Here is a 20909-nt window from a genome sequence, read left to right on the forward strand (position 1 = left end):
ACATTCTGCATGTGGATTATATGTCCTTGCGGTTGTGCATCCCATAATATGCATGCACTTTTCTAAGAATTATAGGATGTGTGTCTCTTAATGATGTAGTTTTGATCCAATGTTGCACTTGAATACTAGAATTTGTCTTCTGAGGAAGGAAATTAAAGGCAAGGCGGTTGATTATTTGCTCAATCAAGGGTATTTAATGTCCTTTCAAAATGTTGTGTGGAAATGAGGAAGGTTCTCAAATCCATCATCATAGTCCTTCAAGGCTTAACATTTTTAGAAGCAAAACTATTATCCATCATGTCCACTTATACTTCTCATATCTTGTGTTTATACCTTAAGAGCTTTTTATGAATGGCAAGGCCTTCAATAAGAGTGAAGCTTTAGAGATAGGGAGGTGTTTGCAAGCCTAATAGGAGATAGTTGGGCTTGACATAGCTTAGTATGATAGTTATATCAACCCATTGTCCAACCTTATGAGTGGAAAAATGTTTTAGATATATTTTTAGTATAATTTCACATGCTTTTGGACCTTGCAATATCTTAGGAATGGCCCTCATTTTTTGAAATTCATTGCATTTGGAAACGTTAGAGGAGGTACAAAGGGTATATTAAATGCATGAAATATTTAATCTCTTCTTACAAGGTTTTAGTGGTTTTGCTACCTTGTTTGATGAGCCCAAAGCCCTAGTGTTGAAGGCATAGGACCATCTCAAGCCTTGTATACAGTATATCAACAAATTTTGAAGAGAATATCTATATCAAGAGAGATGGCTACTATAATGTGACTTGTTTGAAATTGGATGAGTGATCCATAGGCTAGAACAAGGCACTAGTAGTACATTATGGGATTAAATTATTTTTCAATCATTTGGTTGGAGCAGGAGCTCCATTAAGCTTATAAATGCCAAGATGGTGGCAATCAATGAGCCTTCAAGTGGCATACACCATCAAAGAGACTAGAATAATGGCAACAAAAACTAAAGGAAGATGTTGTTAAAATTTATTAGGGAATGATGCATGTTGTGCTTTTGTGAAGCCATGTGTATTGAATTAGCTACCCCGCACATCCGTAAAGTAGCTTCCAATATTGGGTTCCCCTTTGCCTACATCATTTTCTAAAAAGATGAATGCCCCAAACCTCCCTTTGGTGGGCTCTTAAGGATGTACCTTAAGGACTTGCTCAATCCCTTATGAGAAAAGTGTTTTGGAGTCCAAATATACCCTAAGGGTTGAGTTTGTGGCTAACTTTTCAACTAACCATGCATAATCTTTTACTCTCTATATTTTGGGAATCATATTTTGTTACCTTTGGTTGTATGTTAATAGTGGCTTGGCTTTAAGTTTCTTTGTTAACAACTTCAAGGTTTAACAAAGTTGGCGTGTTACTATATCTTTCCCATGCTTTCTTCTAGGAAAGATAAAATGACTAATATTTAGGATGGTACATTGGAAAATCAATGTGTCTATTAATCTTTGTATAAGAGGGAACTTTATGCATTTTGCATGGTCTAGATTTGATCTAGGTTTTGATAGCCCATAGAGGGATTCAAGGAACCTACTAGGTCTCCACCTACTGGCCCTAGAGGAGTAGCTTCTAGTAGTGCCATAGACCTCCTCTCTTCAGGTGGAGGTAAAGTAGGAGACAATCGACACGGTTCCACAATAGTAGGTGGCAACTTGGTAACGCCAAGTCTTGTAGAGCAATTAGAAGCAAATAGCTGGACATATGGTGTCAAATGAGAGTAGGTGGTTGAATGAGACGAGTTGATAACTCATTTCAAACTCAGTCCTAGGTGTTATTCATTTCTTAAAGAACCACTCTACGGATTTGTGAATAGGTGGTCAAGATCCCAAGGGATATCCTTTAATTAGTAGTCAAATGGAGCAATGGCGACGACTGAATTCTATAACGAAAATAGAGCAAAAGAAGGGCTCCACTTAAGGCTCAACAAGATTTGGCATTCATTGAAAGACTAACTTATCTTCTAATTTCTAAACATGCATCAAAGAAAGAAGGGGATAGAGGAAATTTGTCTCGAACTCATTAAGTCACTCCAACACTAAAGGGAGCCTTAGAAATGAGCTAGATAAACTGCGGGACAGGGCTGATGTGTATTTAGTTATTTTTTTATATCCCGCTAGATGTTTGAATAAGTAGATAATAGGGAAAAAATTGTAGACAATAGATGGCTAAATGTGTAGACAACACGGAAAACTTTGTAGGGATGTAGGCAATCTCTTTTTGTTTGGCTGAGCCTTGGGCCATGTGTTTCCTCTATTGAGGTTCCAAAAATGTGAAGAGTAATATAAATGCTCAGCTTTATGAGTAAAGTACGTGCTTACTTGCCATCGCCAATGAAATCTATTCAAGGTGTGTGTTTTAAGCCAAGTACCTTTTGTCTAGGTATGTTATGTGATTGTGTGACACCTTACTCATGGTCTATATTATTATTTGATACTAGCTATTTTGATTTTTTAAATTACTGTAGACTAAAGTTGCAGCACACACATTGTACGTGATTGGATGTGACCAAGTGTGGAGAGGATACATAGTTATTTCTATGGGACTGCATGTAGAGGATAGCTAATTGAGCCCTTTGCTTCTCTAGATTACATGCTTTCTTAAGAAATTTTACAGTTTGTTAAATGAGATCCAAGCTTCTTTGTAAAGAAGGGCCTCCTTTGCATGCTTTGTTTGAGTAATTGTAACATTAGATAATCGCCTCTAGTACTCATATTTTCTCTATTAGTTTGTCAGAATATCCCATATCTTTAGTGAGGCAAACAAAGAAAAGGTGAGGAGTATTATATTCTTTTCTCTTTGAACATTTGAACCTTTTCTCACAAGCCAGATACACCAACTAAGTATTGCAATATATTAAACAAAGCAAATCATAAGCATAATTTTTAATCTTTGCTTAGAGTAAGAAGACTTTTTATATTTGCTTGTTGTCTCTTCTCTTCTAATGTGGTAATTTTCTTAGAAGTAGTGCTTTCTATCTTGATTAGCATGCATTGCACCATGCTTAATTGTGATTGGTCAGTTTTGGAATGAGGGCTATATTATAGCTCTTTTCATAGCTATGCCACTAATTACTAAATGAGGGTGGTTCAAATAGTCAAGCATGCACTCCATATAATCTTTACAAGAGAAGTGGGTTGAGCATCATTATGTTAGTAGTTGAGGTACGATTTGATCCTAATATATATGAACCACTTCTTTCCATCATCACTCATGGCATCTTTTAAATGAGAAGGTAGGTGGGCCCTCATGGACACTCCCCCCCCCTCCTCTCTCTCTCTCTCTCTCTCTCTGTCTCTGTCTCTCTCTATAGTACACACACACACACATGTGCGCGCACGCACGCACATGATATAGGCATGATCTAGTAGTTTTGTTATGATGGTTAAATACATAATATCCTTTGGATGGGTGAAAACATTAATGCTCGAGTTGTGATTTAAGGACGTATGGTATAGCTTTCCTTAAGGATGAGTGTATACACTTTTATCTCAATGCAAGTTGAGTGACTAAGGCCCACGTGATCCTTCTTATAATGAAGAGGAAGGTTGGAATTATTTAAGAGGAATCCAATAAGATGATATTTTGTTGGTTATTTCTAGATTATAGCATATATATATATGCACATAAGATAGGACAAACATCTCATGTGGGAAGTGTGCATGTCTATGTGCAACCGTGCATGTGTGCTTCATAGACATAATGAGAAAATTGAAGAGACTCCTCAAACTTTGGATGTCTTTGTAAGTAGCTCCACAACCCTGTTACTTTAATGTATATTTACATTCTTTTAAGAGTATTCCTACGGGCATTTGCAACAAGACATATTAGCCCAAGTTTGATACTTTCCAAATCAAAGAAAATAGCCAATGAATGACACTTCCAAAATCTGTTATAGTAAACTACAAAGAAAATAGCCAAAGTTTGATACTTGCAAAATCTGTTATTGTAAACTATAAAGAACATATCTCAATGGTTGACACTTCCAAGGTATGAATGGGTCCTTAATTTTTCCCTATTTCAAATTTGTCTAGTAAGGAAGACTAAAAAATATGGAGAATTCGGCTTTGCCAGGTGGAGGAGTCGGGATGCCAAGCTCCATCTTTTAAAGAATTGAAACTATTAATCTTTGATGTCAAATGGTTTAAGGCCATGTGTAGAGGGGCTCATGCTAAAGTGAGCAAAGATCTGAATCTTTTTTTGCCATTAACTCAACAAACTTTGGGACTCTCTTATGCAGAGATTCGTTCTACCCATGCATTGTGAGCAAGTTAGCATTTTCTATTATACAGATGCATTTGTTTTATGCAAGCATTGTGACCATGTGAGCCATGAACTTATCATGGTTTGTTCTCTTTAACTCTTAGCTTGTTTTTCAACCCACTGTTGTGTCGGCGAAAAGTGCTGGCATGTGCTTCAAGTTGCACCTCAGAAATACCATATTTTGAGAATGTGTATACTTTGAGCTCATCCGAGGATTTCTCGAATGATCGTGACTTTGAAGATCTGCAAAGATGGACTAGACTTGGTCACAAATGAAAGAGAAACCTCTCATGCTTTTTTGGATTGAATGGTTAGCACACCCTTATTATACCATGAGCCACAATTTATCTTCTATACATCATGTTTACAAATTCTACCCCCTATATCATCACTATTATTTATGTTTTTTTCGAAAGGTTTATTCCAACAAGACTTTTGACCTTTATGTGGATGTTTATGTTGCCAAAAATATCGTTGCTTATTTCGATGCATGCAAAACTAAAAGATTAGTGACATTTTATATTTTTGAAGTAGGAACTACCAAAATTAGTAACGCTTTGTCGTAGTTTACAAGTTGCCTTATAACCTCTTGATTTTTGAGAGTTTAGTTTAGAAGCATAACCTGCAATTACTCATACCTTTATTTCCAACACAATAGGTGACATTAAATGAAAAACAAGGATTAGTCACAAACTATAATAGTATTACCACTCTTATTACCAAAGAGCCAAAAAAATTACAATGATATATAAACTATAGCTACTTTGCATACAAAATAAATATAAATTTTCATATATGATATGTGTTTTACCAAATGTCAAATTTGTCACCCGCTTCAGTTAACAACAATAGAGACAAATTTTGTAGTTATTGATCTCTTGCACTGAATTATCATAGTTCATGAATATCCAAGGGTAATAATATTGGTAAGCATTGATAATTTAGCAAAAGTTATTTATATTTTATGTTGTTGACTCTCCTAAGGGTCTATTGGATCACGATGGTGTTCAAAGCTTGGTTTTAAGTCTCTCTAAACTTAGTCTCTCAGAACTCAAATCTCTTTAGGGTTTGCTATTAGGAAGCCTTTCGACACTTGGAGGCTCTTATTGCATTCTCTTCCACATACACATAACTTTGCTAATACATAGAATGTGGTCTCTTTTAGAGCCATCTTTCTTCCTCCATGTCTAAGATGGAGGTTATGGCTCTTTAGTACTAATTTCTTGGTTTTTATTTTTTGGTTCCCACTCACACGGGGCCGTTTGAGAGGGACACGTGTGCCACGGCGGGGGCCTACATTGACATTCCACAGGGACAGCCTAGCTCAAGGAGGCAAATACCCAGACCGCGTGAGAGGTGGGTTTTGATGTACCATTTTCCTCTAGTCAGGGTGTGGTTTAATGTCAGCCAAGCCTCCAACCTGAGACAGATTAATTCATTGGCTTGTACAAATTCCTTAGTCTTTCTTCCTTCCGTCAAAGTATTGTTGTACGTGAGCTTTGAAGCATGGAACGCACCATCCCTCGTATCGATCCCGACGCTGTTTTGTCTCACCAGATTCCCGAGGTTTTCTGCCCTTTGCTTTCACTCCTTGCTGCAGTTCCGTTTATCTATCAAGACAGTCAATGAAAGATTGTTCGGAGTGATTTTCCTTTCGTTTCTCGATCGGGAGCGCTATCGCCGGAGTTTCTTTCGTGCTGTCCTGGCATAATTTCTGTGTCCTGTGGACTAACAGAATCAAACGCATTTAGAAGTTAGCCGCGCATTTTTCCTTCATCCCTCCGAGGCAAGAATAGCCCCGTAGCTTGTCGCACCTTTTCTCTCCCATGAAATTCTCTCTTAAAAACATTTTGGTGCTGCTGGGATTCAAAAAGTAAACGGACACGGGAGTAAAGATAAAAAAGAAGCAACTCTTTTCACACGAGCGTAATCCAAAGAAGACTTTTCAGAAGGATTTGAAGAAGAACCACTCGCGCAACTATCCCTCTCTTACGCTATGTGCAAATCACAGAACATTCATCTGGATCACAGCAGAGGGGTGGCTAGGACACCCCTCCCCGTGAAAAGTCTTGATAAGGATGTGAATTCATCAATGTAGAGCCTAAAAGTGGGGACAATGGACAACTATTGTTCACTAGATCGTGCTAACAATCTTCCCAAACGTGCCTTGTGTAATAAGCGGCTTTGCTTTTTGCTCTCTGATGGCAACTTTTGCTATACACGAAACTCATCAGCACGCTTGAGTTTTTTTGTTTCTAGACTAAAAGATCAAATCCATGACCAGCCACATGCTCGTGTCGTCGCGTACCTTGGTATCAAAGCCATGATATAAGTTAAGCTTGTAGTACAGAATCAACAGCCTTCCGAAAATTGATGTAGTAACCATATACTCTCTGATAACGGTGCCTATTTTAGTGCTCGTCTTTTTGTGGATGTTATCCCTTGCTTGCTCTCTTGCAAGCTAAGCCTTTCTCAAGCTACAGGGCCCCACCGTTTTGCTTGATAGGCCCCCCTGAGTCTCTTTCACGTTTTGCTACCTAGCAAATTTCTACATATTTGTGCTTCTTTTGTAAAGCGGGTGTGCATATTGTGGTTATTTGTTGGCTTTGGTAGAAGTTGTAGTGATTATGTGGCATTAGTGGCAAGCGTCCGCTTTTTATTTAGCTTTGTAGAAAGATGTTGGCATTGAATCTGACATTTTTCATGAAAATAGAAAAAGATGCTTTTTGTAAAGTTCTGAATGAAGAGACATTTGAATATATCTGGAAAGATCTAAAATATTGGTGTACGATTCCACTAGTCTAACATTGATCTTGATGTCAATGCAGGGAAGTTGCAGCTATACAGAAAGGTGAGAACCGACTCGTAAGGTGATTCTTGAAGAAAAAAAATCTGAAAATGGTATTTGTGATGTCGTATGTGTACAAAGTCTTGAGGATAAGAAATAACACGAATGTGACTTTTTAGCAATGATTGACGAAATGGCATGCCAAGTAGCTCGTTACAGGAATTTTGAATGGTTTAATAAGTAGGAAACATGGAGTCTCATTAGGGATATACTCTTTCTTGGAATATTGCTTAGTCCACCAAAAGATTTGCGGCTTGCAAGCTCTCTACAAGCATGATTGGTGAAAGAGATGAAATTAGTATGATTGACATTGTACATTGCATTGGATAACACCATGATTCAGCTCTTTGGGAGAAACACATCGGCTCACTCATCATATAGTACGGTCCTCTAGACCTTTTTGGTCTTTTGGAGACATTTTAAGCCTCTCTCTCTCTCTCTCTCTCTCTCTCGCTCTCTCTCTCTCTCTCATGCCCATGTAGGACTAAAGTTGAGTGACAAGGTACAAAGTTTTGCAAGATTAGTAATTACCACAAATGTGTGCAAAATAGGCGGTTGACAATTACTTGTAGGTCTATAGCTGGTAATTTGTGATACGAGACCATCCTTTGTCCCATAGACCTTGTTGAGTCTCTAGTGGGTGCTAAGAATCTCTCTCTCTCTCTCTCTCTCTCTCTCTCTCTCTCTCTCTCACGAGAGTTTTATTGATCCTCCTGGATATACAAGGATTCATCTCCCCCATTAATTGAGGATCTCTATGGGGCAGTTCTGGGTTTCCTCACATTGACTTCGCATTGAGAGTGGGTGGGCTGAGGGTGCTATGAGATCCGTGGTCGCTTTTACTGCCTCTTCAAAGACAGCTTTGGGCTACTTTCCCACTTCCTCGCCTTTCCAGACCAGAGATGCTTGGCTGCCTTCATCCATGAGGCAGTAAGAGGTCAAGATCGCTTGCTCAGATCACAGAGACTACGACGAGACACACTGGCAGAGGCCCTATTAGAGCATGATCACAGAGTTCTTCCAGCCAGACTGGACAGTTTACCACCAGTGAGACCAGGTTCTAGTGACACATCATATCCGATAGAGGATGGACACGCATATTACACTTGGAGACATCCCCTCCACCTTCAAGGTAGGGATACGACCGACTAGGATTACTGTAGCCCTGGTCCGAACTAGAGCTTCTGCCAGGAGACCACGCCGAGTGGAGCCCACAGATAGTTGACAACACTCCATTTCCGATTTTATGCTACCATTGTCCCATCGGGCGCTAGGTCCTTCATGATGTGGAGTTGGATTCTGCTTGTACTCACATTGACTTTTGACCAAAAAGTCAACTTTGTGTTTTTTGACTTGCGATGACATGGTGTTGGATTTCTGTTGACTGTGTGTTGCTAACTGCGCAAGGTTGCCTGCGTGGCTGTATGGATGCCTGCGTGGCAGTTGATCGGGCTGCCTGCGTGGTGGTTTGTGTTGATTGTAGAATGTCTACGTTATAAAGATGCCGGTGACATCCCCTTTTGCTGAAACTCGAACTAGGGTACGAAAGGGGCCTCCCATCGTGCTAACGGAGGTGGTGTATTTGGTATATCTGGTTGATCTGAACGCCTGGTTCATGAATTCAGAGGTGATTGCATAGTTCATGAAGCTTGATCTATAGGAACTGAATTGCTGGGTCTGGTGCGAACTTATGGTAAGGATATTGGCTTGGGTTGGTGCTCCAAGATGATGCTCCATTTGGTTTTCCTTAGTTCATATAAGTACCAGGGACGGAGGAAGATTTGTTTTGAGAGACATCCTAGTCCTACTGTAGTTTTGTGTCCTGTTGAGTCTTGACTCCAGCCCTCTAAATTATTGAAATCAAAGGTTGAGGCGGAACACCTTTAAGCCAAGAAATGAACTTTGACCCCATGGTCATCCAAGCCTTGGTTCTGATAATCAGGTCGGACTTTGAATTGGTGCCACCATCGGGCTCCTAAGATGATGTCTGTTGCCTGTGTCACCTTGAGATCTTTAGAGTGGCTGAAGCTACCTGTATGTTGCTCTCTATCTATCGCCCTGGAAATGCCCCATTCAAGGCCATTGGTTTTGTGGGCGTAAGAGGCAATTCATCCTGTTTAGCTGCTTTGATTGAAATGATGTCCTTGGAACTACTTGAATCTGCCAGGATAAGGATTCTGACCACCAACCTGTCCGTAAAATGAAACATATTGGGAAACTGACGAGGCTCCCCCTTTTGCTGATCTTCAAGTTCCTTGACTATTGAGATTGTCCCTGTAGTTTGCTGATCGTCAAGCTCCTCAATGACTACTCAGGTTTTTGAAGTTGTTGCTGAACCAGTTGATGCGGCTCCTGTTGCTAGAAGCTTCTAGCAATGCAGGCAATCTCTCTTAATTTGGCCCGGCACATGACAATGGAAGCATCCGTTCTCCTTGGCATAGAGTGCTCGTGTCGTTGCATCCAAGTACCCGCCATAGCCATTGTAGTCCTCCGCCATCTAGCTCTTCTTCTGCTGCCCATTCCCACCATCACCTGGCGTAGAATCCTGGGACTTCTTACTGTTGACCTGCTTGGATCCTTGACCCATGTGCATCCGCTCAAAGTTCTAAGCAAGCTCGTATGCAAACTCATAATCGCGTGGCCTGAAACTTCTGACATATCACTAGATGTCTGTACGCAGCCCACTGAGAAATTAGCTCAGCTTTTGATTATCCTCCAGTTGCAACTGTATAAACACTCGGGTGAATTTGTTGGCATAATGATTCACCGACTCGGTGTCTCCTTGGCGTAGCTCGTAGAACTGACTTTGGAGCCTGTCTAGGTATTGGGGTGGCAGGAACTGTGATTGAAGATCTTTCATGAATTCCGTCTAGGTGTAAAGAGGTGTCTCCTCATTTGCATCATATTGGTCTCTTTGCCACTTGAGCCACCAGGTGACCGCCTCGCCTATAAGGTGCATGGATACTAGGATGTACCTCTCGTTGTCATTTGTAGGCATCATTGAAAAATAACTTTCGAACTGATTGAGCAACGAAGTCAACCCTAAGGGTTCCTACTTACCATCGTACCTTGTGAAGTTGAGCTTCCCTGGAAAGGAAGGATTGAGTGGAGGTGGAAATCTCTCCTTTTCTCCCCCCGTTGGTCAGAGTAGAGAAATGAGAAGCTGCCGTTCATGTTCTTTCTTCTCTTCTCGAGAGTGGTACATTCTCGGAGCTCCCTGGCCTCCTGAGCCTCGTGGTCCTGGAGTTCCTTGGCTTCCTGAGCCTCTTGATCGCGTTTTGCTTTTGCTTCCTGAGCTGCCCGCTCGGCTTCTTGTTCCTCTCGCTCGCGTTCTTCTTTTGCTTCCCGAGCCGCCCGCTCGGCTTCTCGAGCCTCCCGATCGCGTTCTTCTTTTGCTTCCCGAGCTAGCCTCTCGAGCTCTTTGGTGGCCTGCTCACGATCTTCCCACAGTTCCTGAAGCTGGATCATGCGGGTGAAGAGAGCCTCAGACTGTTGTTGCATCTGCATCATACCCTGCAACATGGCTGTCATGGCAGACATGGAAGTGTTTGCAAGATTCTGTGGAACTAAAGTGGTATTTTAGTAGCCTTTTCATTAGCCTTGTACTTTGTACTTTGTACTTTAGGCTCTAGATTGATGCCATGTGACAGTGTGGGGTTACCATTCCATAAATAAAGTTGTAATTTGGCCTGCCCTAGTTCCTATGAGAGGCATGCCCCCCCCATTTGTACGAAGCTTGATTTCCATACTGTTATAATGCCAAAATGGAATTCTACCAGGGCTTCTAAGCTCAAGCTGAATTCTAAGATGGAATTAACCATTTTCTGTCCTTGTGCAACCCCTCACAAGACTTGTTGTAAGTCCAGCCCCTGACTTACTCTCCCATCCTCTCTTTCTCAGTTCTAAAAGGTACTTCTATGTTCACTCCAGCATTGTACTTTCTGCAATGTACATTCTGGCAAGTGTATTTCTGTCCCTAATGAATGGATCTAGTCCATTTCCTATTCCATATCCATAACTGTTCTAAAGGTGATTAGGCTAGCCTAGAGCTGTCATTTGAGCTAAACAGGCTGAAAAATAGCTCTAGTTAGTAGCAGCCTTGTTTCAGTGGTATCAGAGCACTTTTAGGGAATTTTGTGGGGTAAATCATATCAAGTTGATCTGAAACTTGGAGCACATTATCTTGAGACCAGGGCCTACCTGCTTGCATTATTCTGTCGCAGCCAAGTGCCTTGATCTTCAGAAAGACACGTGGCAGCCTCTGATTGGCTCAGAATTCAAGTGCTCAGAATTGCACATTTTCTACATCAATCTGCTTGTAATGGCCTGCTGATCAATAGCCCTAAGCTACTGAAGAGAAATTTCAAATTTGGCTGAGATTTTCCTCAGATTGTATGAGCACTAGCAGCATGGCATAATGACTGCGATTTTCCAGGATACGGCTCCAAATCTGGATTTTGCTGCATATATGATTTTGCCCCAGGTACTCCAAGGCCTGTACTAAGTTTCATTGCGAGATGAGATCATTTGTCTTAATTTCTACCAAAATTGGTTCCAGCAGAAGCTTTTCTGAATATCTGTTAAAGTGCGAGGAAGCTTGCTGAAAAATGAGATCAAAGAGAGAGAGAAGGAGAGGAGCGAAGAGACACGTTGAGAAGCCAAAAGAGTAACTTACATTAAAACTGAAAACTGCATACATACATAGGGCGCCTAATGTTAGGGCCTCATTTATTCATACCACTCTTTGTACCTTAACAATTGGTACACATTTATTGTACTACCCTTCATTTATTTGCTGCCCCCTTGCACATTAGATTGACATCATTATTTTAACTCTCACACTCCCCCTTAATGATCAATCTGTTCTCTTTTACATTCATCATGTTTCTGAATTTTTCCAACTTATCTCGAGACAATGCTTTAGTAAGCATGTCTGCTGCTTGATCTTCAGTAGAGCAATAAACCAGCTCTATCTCCTTTGCTTGCACCTTCTCACGAACATAATGATAATGAATTTCAATCTGCTTCGTCCTTGCATGGAATACTGGATTTTTAGCAATCTGAATACAGCTTTGATTGTCACAATAAATCACTGTTGCACCTGCCTGTACTTCATGTATTTCAGCCAATAAGCACCTCAGCCACACTGCTTCACAAACAGCACTTTTTGCGGCAATATACTCAGCTTCAGTAGAGGATAAAGCAACCGTGGGCTGCTTCTTACTCTTCCATGAAATAACTCCAGAGCCAAGTGAGAAACAATATCCTGAGGTAGATCTTCTGTCATCAACACTGCTGGCCCAATCAGAATCACAATAACCAGCCAGCAATAAATCACAAGATGCAACAAATTCGAGACCATAATTATAAGTGCCCTTCATGTATCTCAACAACCGCTTTGCTGCCTTCATGTGGCTTTCCTTTGGATCTGCCATATACTGACTTAGAGCACTCACTGCATATGAAATATCCGGCCTCGTGATAGTAGCATAAATGAGACTGCCAACCAGTTTCCTATAACCTGTGCCATCCACTTTCTTTTCATCTACACGTGAGGTTAGCTTCTCATTCAATTCCATGGGGATGTGCATTATTTTTGAATCAGTCATTTCAAATCTTTCAAGTACATCTTTCACATACTTGGATTGGGTAAGAAACATACTGTTTTCCTGCCTCCAAACTTCAATAGCAAGACAGTAATGAAGCTGTCCCAAATCCTTCATGTCAAATTCAATTGACAAGCTCTTCTTTCTGCGCTTAATCAATGAGGTGCTGCTTCCTGTGATTACCAAATCATCCACATAGACAATGATCAACAATAAATCTATTTCAAAGCCTTGGGGCTGTTGCACATATACCTCCTCTTCAAGAATGCCATTGAGAAAGGCAGACTTGACATCCATTTGTGCGACAGACCACCCATGATGAGTGGCCACTGCCAAAACCAATCGTATGGTTGTCATTTTTGCAACTGGAGCAAATGTCTCCTCATAATCAATCCCTTCTTTTTGCACATAACCTTTAGCAACCAGCCTTGCCTTGTACTTGTCCAAGGTGCCATCTGCCTTGTACTTGATCCTGAAAACCCACTTAGTACCAATGGCCTGCTTCCCATGAGGTAACTCAACAAGTGTCCAAGTGTTATTCTTCATGATAGAAGAGTATTCTTCTTCCATTGCTTCTTTCCATTTGCTGTTTTTGATTGCTTCAGAAAATGAAGTGGGTTCATCATTAGAAAGAACTTTTGCCATCAAAGCAAAGTTCACATGTGACGTACCTTTGTCCTTGATTCTTTGTACTTTCAGCCTGCTCCAAAGTACTACTATCTTCAATAGTTTTAATATACCATCTGGGCAATTTCTTCACACTTTGTGGATTGTCTGCATCAACACCATCCATGGGAACCACATTTGGAATATTTGGGACTGTTTCATGCACATCTTGAGGCGGAATGCCTTCATTGATACTTGCTGGCCTGTTTTGAGCTGCCTTGAATCCTTCATCTTTCTTGTCGCCCGTCTCTTCATCAACCTCAAAGAAAATGAGGGGATCTTCATCTTCTTCCACCAAATGAAAATCAGCGCTGTTCTTTGTCTCATCAAACAACACATCACGTGTGATTATAACTTTCTGACTCACAGGGTCATAAAGTTTGTAAGCCTTTGAACATGTTGCATATCCAATAAAGATACACTTAATTGATTTATCATCCAATTTTTGCCTGTTTTGCTTGTGCACATGAGCATATGCCAAGCATCCAAACACACGAAGATGAGACACATTTGGTTTCTTACCATAATAGACTTCCTCAGGAGTCATACCATCAAGCGCTTTTGTTGGAGATCTATTCTGCAAATATATGGCTGTGTGGACAGCCTCTGCCCAAAACTTACGTCCCAATCTTGAATCTTTGAGCATGCATCGTGCTCCTTCCACCCCAGTGCGATTCTTTCTTTCCGCTACTCCATTTTGTTGAGAGCTATAAGCTGTAGTAAGTTGATGAAACATACCACTTTCATTGCATAACAAATCAAACTCATTTGACATGAACTCACCTCCTCTGTCTGTGCGGAGAGTCTTCACTTTCATACTTGTTTCATTTTCCACATAAGATTTCCATTGCTTGAACACATCAAGAGTTTCACCCTTACTTTTGAGAAAATACAGCCAGCACTTGCGTGAATAATCATCAATAAGGGACATAAAATAACGTGATCCACCAAGTGAATTCACTTGAGCCGGTCCCCACAAATCACAGTGTATCAATTCAAGTTTTTGCGTTGCTCTCCATGAGCTTGCTTTTGGAAATGGAGTCCTTGCATGCTTGCCCAAGGCACAAGGCTCACATACACCCGGTATCTCACCAATCTTTGGGATTCCTGTGACCATGCCATTGTCAAATAAATACTTAAGTGCTTTCATATTTAAATGACCATACCTCCTATGCCAAAGCTGAGAGGTTTGTTCCGTTTGAGACATCAATACTTGCTGGTCACTCATAGTAATTAGCTTGTACAACCTGTCATTGCTGCGTATGCCACGAGCAACTTCTTTTCCCTCATTCTTGAGGTCTTTTATGATGAAGTACTCCTTGAAAAACTCAACACTCATGTGCTGATCTGTTATGCAGCCCACAGAAAGCAAATTTCTTGCCAAATTAGGAATCCACAATACATTTTTAAGAGTACCAATCTCACCATTTTTGAGCTTGATAGGTATGTCGCCATATCCGTGAATGTTTTGTGTGGAATTATCACCCAAAAACACTTTGTTACTGCCTTCTTCATCAACATACTGAGAAAACCAATCACCATTGCCGGTCATGTGCGCTGTGGCACCCGAATCGACATACCATTCCCCACGATAGTGGGACTGTTTTGTATGATCAGCCATCAACAAAAACTCATCCTTGCTATTTCTTTCATTATTCTGATTTCCTTCTCCCGCAAAGTTGTTGCTATTTTGCCTTTGCCAATTTGAGAAGCCTCTGCCTCTCCCTCTTGATTGTTGTGTATGCTGTTTTATGCGACATTCACTCTCCACATGACCATCCTTCCCACAATAGTAACACGGGCCTCTTCTTGAAGTGTAGGAGCTGCGTCCTCTTCCACGAAAGTTGCCTCTATATCCTCCTCTTCCTCGAGGGGTAAATTGCCTTCTTTCTTGATAGGAGGAGTTCGAATCTCCCCCTTCTTCATGCCTGCCCTGATTTTGCCTTTCATTGTTTCGATTCCATCCACCTCTTCCACGGCCACGCCATGGTCTTCCTCTCACGGTGAATGCTTCATCTTTGTTCTTGGAACTCTTCGTCCCGCTTCCTTGTCTTCTTAACTCTTCTTGTAGCAAGAGAGCACTCAACTCCTCAAAGTTAGGAGTGGTCTCCCTCACCATTAGGGAAGTCACCAAATGTTGTCATGGTGAATTGCTTTCATTCATAGTAAGCCCATTCATGGTTATGCTTACCATATCCACATCTGTTACAACCTCATCCACTGAGAGCAATTGGTCAGTGATATCTTTCAAACGAGTCAAATAGGCAGTGATTTGCTCATTTGGTTCCTTCTTAAAAGCATGCAACTTTTGTTTAAGGAACAACAACCTTGTTGTATTTACTGATTTAAATAGAGTTTGAAGAGTTGTCCATGCTTCATCTGGAGCTGTAGCACCACTTATTTGAGGAATGATGCTGTCCTTCACATGCATGTTGATGTAACAAAGAGCTTTTTGAGCTCTTTTATCAAATTTTGCTTGAACTTCAAGTTCTTCTTCATACCTTTTATCCTCAGCCCTCTTTTCTTGAGGTGTCATATTGGGCACCATTACTGGCTTCATCACATCAGGCCTTTCATCTTTGCCTTCTACAATCTCCCACAAGTCTTTCAACTTTAAGAGATTCTTCATCTTAAACTTCCAAATTGGATAGTTTTTGCCATCAAGCTTCCCACTTTCTGGGAGCACAAAATCAACCTTGCTGTCCGCCATTTTGACTGAATTACAGCAAGCAACAAATTAGAATAATCACCCCAAAATATACTTCAAACACGCAGTGGATACCTTATTGTTTTGGGGTCTTTAAATCCTCAATTTTAGAGGTCTTTGGCTGGTCTTTTGGGCTGCAAATCTTCTTCACTTTCATGCCTTCATGGCACTCAATCTTGGGCTGTTCTTGGCTGGTCTTTTTCTTCATTCATTGACACGTGTTGCAAACACATATGGGCTGCCCTCTCTTCGTGGCTTCACCTACCATAGGGCTGCCCCTTTTCTTATGTACTTGTTTCTTGCTTGATCTTCAATCAAGCCATGCGGGCTGTTGCATCTCTTCCCTGGAGTCAAGGGCTTCATTCTTCGTCACTTGTGTGGCGTTTCTACCCATCAAACTTGGGCACTTTCTCGCCATAACAGGGCTGATTGCTTTCTCACCTTCTTGGGGCTGATTCGCACTTCGTTCATGGGCTGGAAATTCAATCCAACATGCCCACGCTGTTCCACAAAACTTGTGGCTTCAAAATTCTTCACAAACAGGGCTGATTTCATCACAAAAGCAGGGCATAACCAGGGCTGAAACCCTAATTTCGAGATAGTTCAGATCCATTTACTGATTTCTTCCACTTGGGGCCTGATTTTTCATCACTTTTAGGGTTGGAAACTGCGCAGAAACCCTAATTCCGGGATCTTTTACCTCCTTGGGTTGATTCTCTCCACTTTTAGGGTTGATTTCAAATCTATTTCATAGCAAGGACCTTCTCCTTTGTTGCTGAAGCAAAACCCCTCTGATTTGGGGCTTATTTTCATCAATTTTATTGCAGAAACCCTAATTTCGAGATTTTCTTCAAAGTTTTTGAAACTTTTTTTTCAGAATTTCTTCTTCAATGTTGGTCGTTTTGCCTCATAGACTGCTGCTGAACAAGGGCGACCTAAAAACGCCTCCATTTTTAAGCTCAAAATGACAAAAAACCCTAATTTCGAGATTTTTCAGATTTCGCCCAAATTTTTTTTCTGACTTTTTCATACTGTTTTTGGTGAATGCTGATGCTGAAGACCTCTCCTACAGGGCAGCTACAATGCGATTTCAAAACGCTTGGTTTTAGGGCTCGAAACCCTAATTTTCGTCACTTTTTGGGTGCAAAATTTCTGCACGTGTTCTTCCCTTGCATCGCTTCACTTGGGCTCCTCCTTTCCTTACTTGTAAACTGAATTTTCTGATCAAATAACAGGCTGAACACGCAAAATCTTCATATCTTCGCTTATTCATACCACTCTTTGTACCTTAACAATTGGTACACATTTATTGTACTACCCTTACATTTATTTGCTGCCCCCTTGCACATTAGATTGACATCATTATTTTAACTCTCACAATATCAGCAGTTATAGTCTCCCTAAAATTTGGGGCTTTCATGTTTTTCCTGCATATATGGAGTCACCGCATCTGATTACACTCCTGTACCAAGTTTCACATTGATCAGAGTTCATCTACTCTTGAAATTGCCTCGAAATTTGTTTCAGCAGGTACAATGTAAGGTTTTCTCAGTCTACAGATCATCTAATTTGGGGCTTTTCAGTTTTACTGGTTATTCAGCTCTATTCTACTCTGGCTATCCCCAAATTGCAGCAATCATTGGTATAAATTGAGCCCCAAAACTCATAATTAGGGCAAACTGTGAATCTGCCAAGTCAGCAATGAATCTACTGCTAGCATTGGCATTAAATTTGGCATTATATTCTGCATACTGTTATTTGACACCCAAAATAGTGTATGTGTACACTACACTGACATTAGACACTTCTCAGTACATTTTCACTGGTTCGGCATATTAAAATGCCTAACAAGAGGACTGGAAGTTAAGGCAGGAAGCATCCCGTGGGTGACCCTGATCCTAACACTGATACTAAAGCTGTTGGTGATGCTATAAGGTCAGGAGGAATGGCCATTCTTGACATTGGCCACATTGATGGCGATCAGGGTGAAGGAGTTGATTTCAATGATGCTCATGATGATACATAGAGGATCTTGGAAGCCTCTCCTCATGTGCAAATGTCTCTCAGTCAGGAGCAGGTTGTAAAAAGATGTATGGCCCCTATGCTGCAGATATTCAAATACTTGACTAATGAAATCAGGATGAACAACTAAAGGCTGGACCAGAGGGTGCAGAATTTATCTATTAACCATGAATAGAAGGTTTGGCCAACTCAAAAGGAGCCAAATCCAGGATGGAAAGAGACCTATGGAGGCTACCCTTGAAACAAGTCCTGATTCTGATGATGAATTTGAGCATGTGACCAAGGCTGAAGGGTTTATGGTATCAGCTAGAAGAGCTCACCGTAGGTATGATGAGGCCACATCCAAAGCAAAGGACCTTCCACAAGGAACAGCTCAGAAGAGTTCAAGCCCTGAAACTGAAGCTAGAAACTGATGAATCTAGGGGAAACAAAAAGGGGAGAGAGAGAGAGAGAGAGAGAGAGAGAGAGAGAGAGGGAGAGAAGTAGAAATAGAATTTATTAACGTCCACGGGGGCCAAAAATGACCCATGGGACCATCTCAATACAATGTAAAGAAAGTCTCCTCAAAAAGAGGGGTCAGGAATCTATGAGTTCCTGACGACATGTAAAAAGACGGGTGACAAAATATCCCAATGCTGTCGGAGAGGCAGTAGAGAGAACTGATGTCAACTGAGTGGAGTCCTCCAGTATTTGCTGGTAGTCCTCCCTGATATGTGCATATCGAGGGCACAGTAAAGCTACATGTGCCTCCGTCTCAACTGACTGCAAGTCGCAGAGAGTACAAACTCTGGTGTGTCTGGGCTGATGCATCCAAGCTCCCTTCTCTATAGCAAGTGTATGAGATCTGGTGTGAAACCTATCTCTGTGATAGAGAAGGGGAATAGGTGTGCTAATGTAGGGCTGAGAAGAGGCCTCCATGGACATGTATGTAGACCAACATGAAGGGTTTATGTTGTCTTGATAATACTCCAGCTTTGTCCTCTTTTCATTTGTCAACCAGTGGGTCTGCAAAGTGCTCAGTAGGGACATTTGAAATTCTTGCATGGTGACCTTTTCAGGCGGCATGGTCAAGTATGCATCTACTTTCCATCGGCTGAACCATTTCCTTATGTCTGTTGCCCACCCTGTACAAATGATCACAGGAGACCTCACGGGTCTAAGGGACAAAAAAAACACACACCAAAAACATCAACATCAGTTAGAGACTGAGAGTCTTTGGGGGAGTATATCAGCTCAGCCCCGGTTTATTTAGATGTGTAACTAGCTACTAATTTTATCTTAGAAAAAAAATGGCTTGAGCAACATCAGTTTAAGACTGAGAGTCTTTGGGTTTAGATTTGAAATCACGGATCAAGGCTTTTCTATTCCTATATACTGCCCATTTTCCATCTTTGCGTGCATCCTTTACTTTAGTAAGTTCAACATTCCTTTGTTTGAGCTGATTCGGGGTAAGCTCCTCATATATCGATACCCGTGTGCCTTTCAGTTTGATTGTCTGTCGGAGAATCTTGACTCTACCTGCCCTCTCTGTAAACTCAACTTGTACTTGTGTTCCCTTCTGAGAGATTCAATTGATATCAGTTTCATCCCATTCTATCTATGGTATCTCCTTCTTGAGACTTGTGATCTTCTCTCCTACTCTGTATCCCTCCGTAAAATCATCTGCAGGACAGCCCATACTATCCTCTGGCAGCCACCCTATGCGCAATCTCTTCTTGTTTTTTGCTATGACTTCCTGCTCTTTTACCTCCGTATATAGATCTGCTTTGTTGATTTTGTTGTTGGCTAGAATAGCCATCTCTTTCTTGGCTGAGCTTACCTGAGTGGTGATCATCTCTTCAACCGTGGAGACAAGTGTGGCGCTACTGAAGATGTGTTGTATTTTTCCATAACCTCTGCAATAATTTCTTGATTGCCTTTGCTCTCCATCTCCTTCACCTTTCTTCCAAGAGCTGCAACCATAAGCCTGAGCTCTCTCGCTTCTTGCTGTAGAAAGTATATTTGCTCTTCTGGATCAGATCCAATCCTTTGCTTGTAGTGCAATGCCTAGGGGCTGGGTGTCGATATGGAAGCCGCAACATCAGAGTAGGAGGGCTTTCTAATTGGTGTAGAGGCAAAAGTCTTCATCTTCGGGAGTTCCATAGTGGCCTGTGCAAACTTAGATGTGCCCTTTTGTTGACGCTAACCCCCAAGCTAAGCCAAAGGGCTCAGCTTAGCCTGGGGTGAAGGAGAGGGAAAGGACTGTACGGGGAGGTACTATGGGGAGAGAGTGGTACAACGACGACTAACAGAGAGGTAGGTACGACGGAGTGTACGGGACTATACAAGGCTGTATGACAGATACTACGGGGCTGTACAGAGAGGTTGCCGGGGCTGTATGGAAGGCTTACGGGGTTTACGGAGAGGCTGACGGGACTGTACGAGCTGTACGGACGGAGAGGCTTACGTACGGACGCAGAGAGAGAGACACAGAGAGAGAGAGAGAGAGAGAGAGAGAGAGAGAGAGAGAGAGAGAGAGAGAGAGAGAGAGAGATAAGAAAGAAAGAAAGAAATGTTAACGTCCACAGAAGGCCTCGCGGGCCTATGGGACAAAGTGACACCAAAGAGAAAAACTCATACAAGCCACAAGGGGCTGAGGCAAAGGGTGTGCTAAGACCCTTTGCTGAGTACTGTGCTGAAATAAAAAGAGCTCACTGGCTCAAACAAATACAAGTACAAAAATAAATAAATATATCATATCATATCATGTGCTATCTGCTATCGGGAGTACGCTGA

At 41.4% G+C, this 20909-nt stretch overlaps 1 protein-coding gene across 2 annotated transcripts in view; it reads left to right on the forward strand.

Annotated features, from left to right (window-relative positions):
- Positions 1-5677: 5677 nt before the first annotated feature.
- Positions 5678-20909, forward strand: part of ECH2 (enoyl-CoA hydratase 2) — a 47090-nt gene continuing 31858 nt past the window's right edge. For both annotated transcript variants that reach the window (XM_087374121.1, XM_087374120.1), the window contains exons 1-2: positions 5678-5851; positions 7114-7136. In XM_087374121.1, coding sequence (XP_087230247.1) covers positions 5792-5851; positions 7114-7136 — 83 coding nt within the window. In that variant the 5' untranslated portion in view covers positions 5678-5791. The remainder of the gene's footprint in view (positions 5852-7113; positions 7137-20909) is intronic.

The sequence above is a fragment of the Dipteris shenzhenensis genome, chromosome 4 (genome assembly GCF_047967505.1).
Source record: "Dipteris shenzhenensis isolate YYH24624 ecotype China chromosome 4, Dip_SZ_1.0, whole genome shotgun sequence".
NCBI lineage: Eukaryota > Viridiplantae > Streptophyta > Polypodiopsida > Gleicheniales > Dipteridaceae > Dipteris > Dipteris shenzhenensis.